The sequence below is a fragment of the Nicotiana tomentosiformis genome, chromosome 9, assembly GCF_000390325.3.
Source record: "Nicotiana tomentosiformis chromosome 9, ASM39032v3, whole genome shotgun sequence".
NCBI lineage: Eukaryota > Viridiplantae > Streptophyta > Magnoliopsida > Solanales > Solanaceae > Nicotiana > Nicotiana tomentosiformis.
Genome location: NC_090820.1, coordinates 91,920,644 through 91,922,531, shown reverse-complemented (window position 1 = coordinate 91,922,531; position 1,888 = coordinate 91,920,644). Strand labels below are relative to the sequence as shown.

The following is a 1,888-nucleotide window of genomic DNA, read 5'->3' as shown; positions in this document are numbered from 1 at the left end:
GAAGATAGTTATAATTCTTGATGAATTATCTGAAGATACTAATCAGTAGCCCTCTGAGAGTGCTGAAAGAAGAAGATCAACTAGTGTTCACCAGTTTGATGCTAACACATCTATGCATGTATAGCTTGATACTATGGCTAAAGAAATAAGGAAGCTAACCTTGGCTACAATACAGAGTGAGCCTCATGCAGCTTGTGATATATGTGGAAGAGGACACCCTACTCATGAGTGTCAAGCCTCAACTGAGAAGTGAATGTTGTGGGAAACTACAATTTTAATACAATGGGTCAGAGGCACCCTGGTTTTATCATGGAGTTCACCTGGGGGTACCGCGAATGCATGGCAACAAAATAACTCTAGACCCCAGAGACAAGGAGCTCTAGCATTCCAAAATCAGCAGAGGCAACAATTTCAGCATCAACGGCCCATTCAGTCTCGCATAGAAGATCTCATGAAGGCCTTCATTCTGAAAAACTTATGAGAGGCTTGAAACTAATAGCGCAGTTATACGGGAACATGGAGCAGCTATTAAAGAAATAGGTACTGGTTTTCAAAACTTGGAAAGAAAAGTTGGGCAGCTAGTCACTCTATTGTCTGAGAGCATTCCAGGAACTCTCCCCGCTGATACTAAGAGAAATCCCAAAGAAACAGTGAATGTTGTAACCTTGAGAAGTGGGCAAGTGTTGAAGGATCCCACCCCAATAAAAAATGATGTGATAATTGCAAAATAAAATGGGGAGCAACTGAATAATGATGTTGACAAGAAGAAAGGCCCAATGAAAAATAAGAAGAATAAGATGGAAGAAAAATCGAGAAGGGAGGAACCTGAGAAGAGGGAGCATATGCCTGCTTTACCTTTCCCTCAATAGTTATATAGAGAAAAGATGGACAAGCAGTTTTGGAGATTTATGGATGTGCTAAAACAAGTCCATGTAAACTTACCATTTATAGAAGTGCTCTCACAAATGTCTGCTTATGCCAAATTTATGAAGGAGGTCCTGACAAAGAAGAGGAAAATAGAGGAGACCTCAGTGGTCAGTCATTAGGGACTATAAATTTTGATAAGTCTTTATGTGATTCTGGTGCATCAATTAATTTAATGCCTCTATCTATTTATAGAAAACTGGAGAATAATATTTGAAAGATAAGATTGGTGCTATTATCTTTGTAGCTGGCAGACCAAATGACCTTAATACCCGAGGAGATAGTGGAAGATGTGTTAGTTCGGGTGGATAAGTTCATATTTCCTGTAAATTTTATAGTGGTGAATATGGAGGAGAACAAGGAGGTCCCTCTCATCCTAGGAAGACCATTCTTAGAGAAGGGTAGAGCTATACTAGATATAAACGAGAGTAAACTTATGCTTAGAATGGGTGAAGATACGGTGATGTTTGATATGAATGTAGACAAGGGAACACAAAAAGAAAAACCAGCTGCGAGTGTTAAGTGAAAAGTGAAGGGCTCAAAACAGAAGGTTGCATTGAGTGAGAAAGATAAGCGTGGGGTGTACCCCAAAATGTCTGAGAAGAAGTTATCTGCATGGATGTGTGCATTAGTTCGGGCACGAGGAATGGAGCCCGATTCGACTCAGACCCCGACTAGATGTTCAGAAAAGTTTCCTTTACCTTATGCTTTTTAATTATATGTCATGGGGACATGCCACAACTTAAAGTGTGGTGTGGGGGATAATTATATGTTGTATGTATATGTGTTAGTTTTGTTAGTTTAGTAGTTGGAAAATTAAAAAACCATAAAAATTGAAAAAAAACAATTTTTTCCCGACGATGGATATCATTCGACGAGTTTCTTGAGGGAATAAAGTCGAAAGAAAAAGACAAAAAGATTTTCTTTTGTTAGGTAGTGTAACAATTCCCCCTTGATTTTTAAT

At 38.7% G+C, this 1,888-nt stretch overlaps 1 protein-coding gene across 1 annotated transcript; it reads left to right on the top strand.

The window, feature by feature from the left end:
• Window positions 1-884: 884 nt before the first annotated feature.
• On the top strand, window positions 885-1,450 carry LOC138899190 (uncharacterized). The gene is made up of 2 exons (XM_070185327.1): window positions 885-1,034; window positions 1,172-1,450. Exons 1-2 carry the CDS (start codon window positions 885-887, stop codon window positions 1,448-1,450), a joined length of 429 nt encoding a protein of 142 aa, XP_070041428.1.
• The last annotated feature ends 438 nt before the right edge of the window (window positions 1,451-1,888 follow it).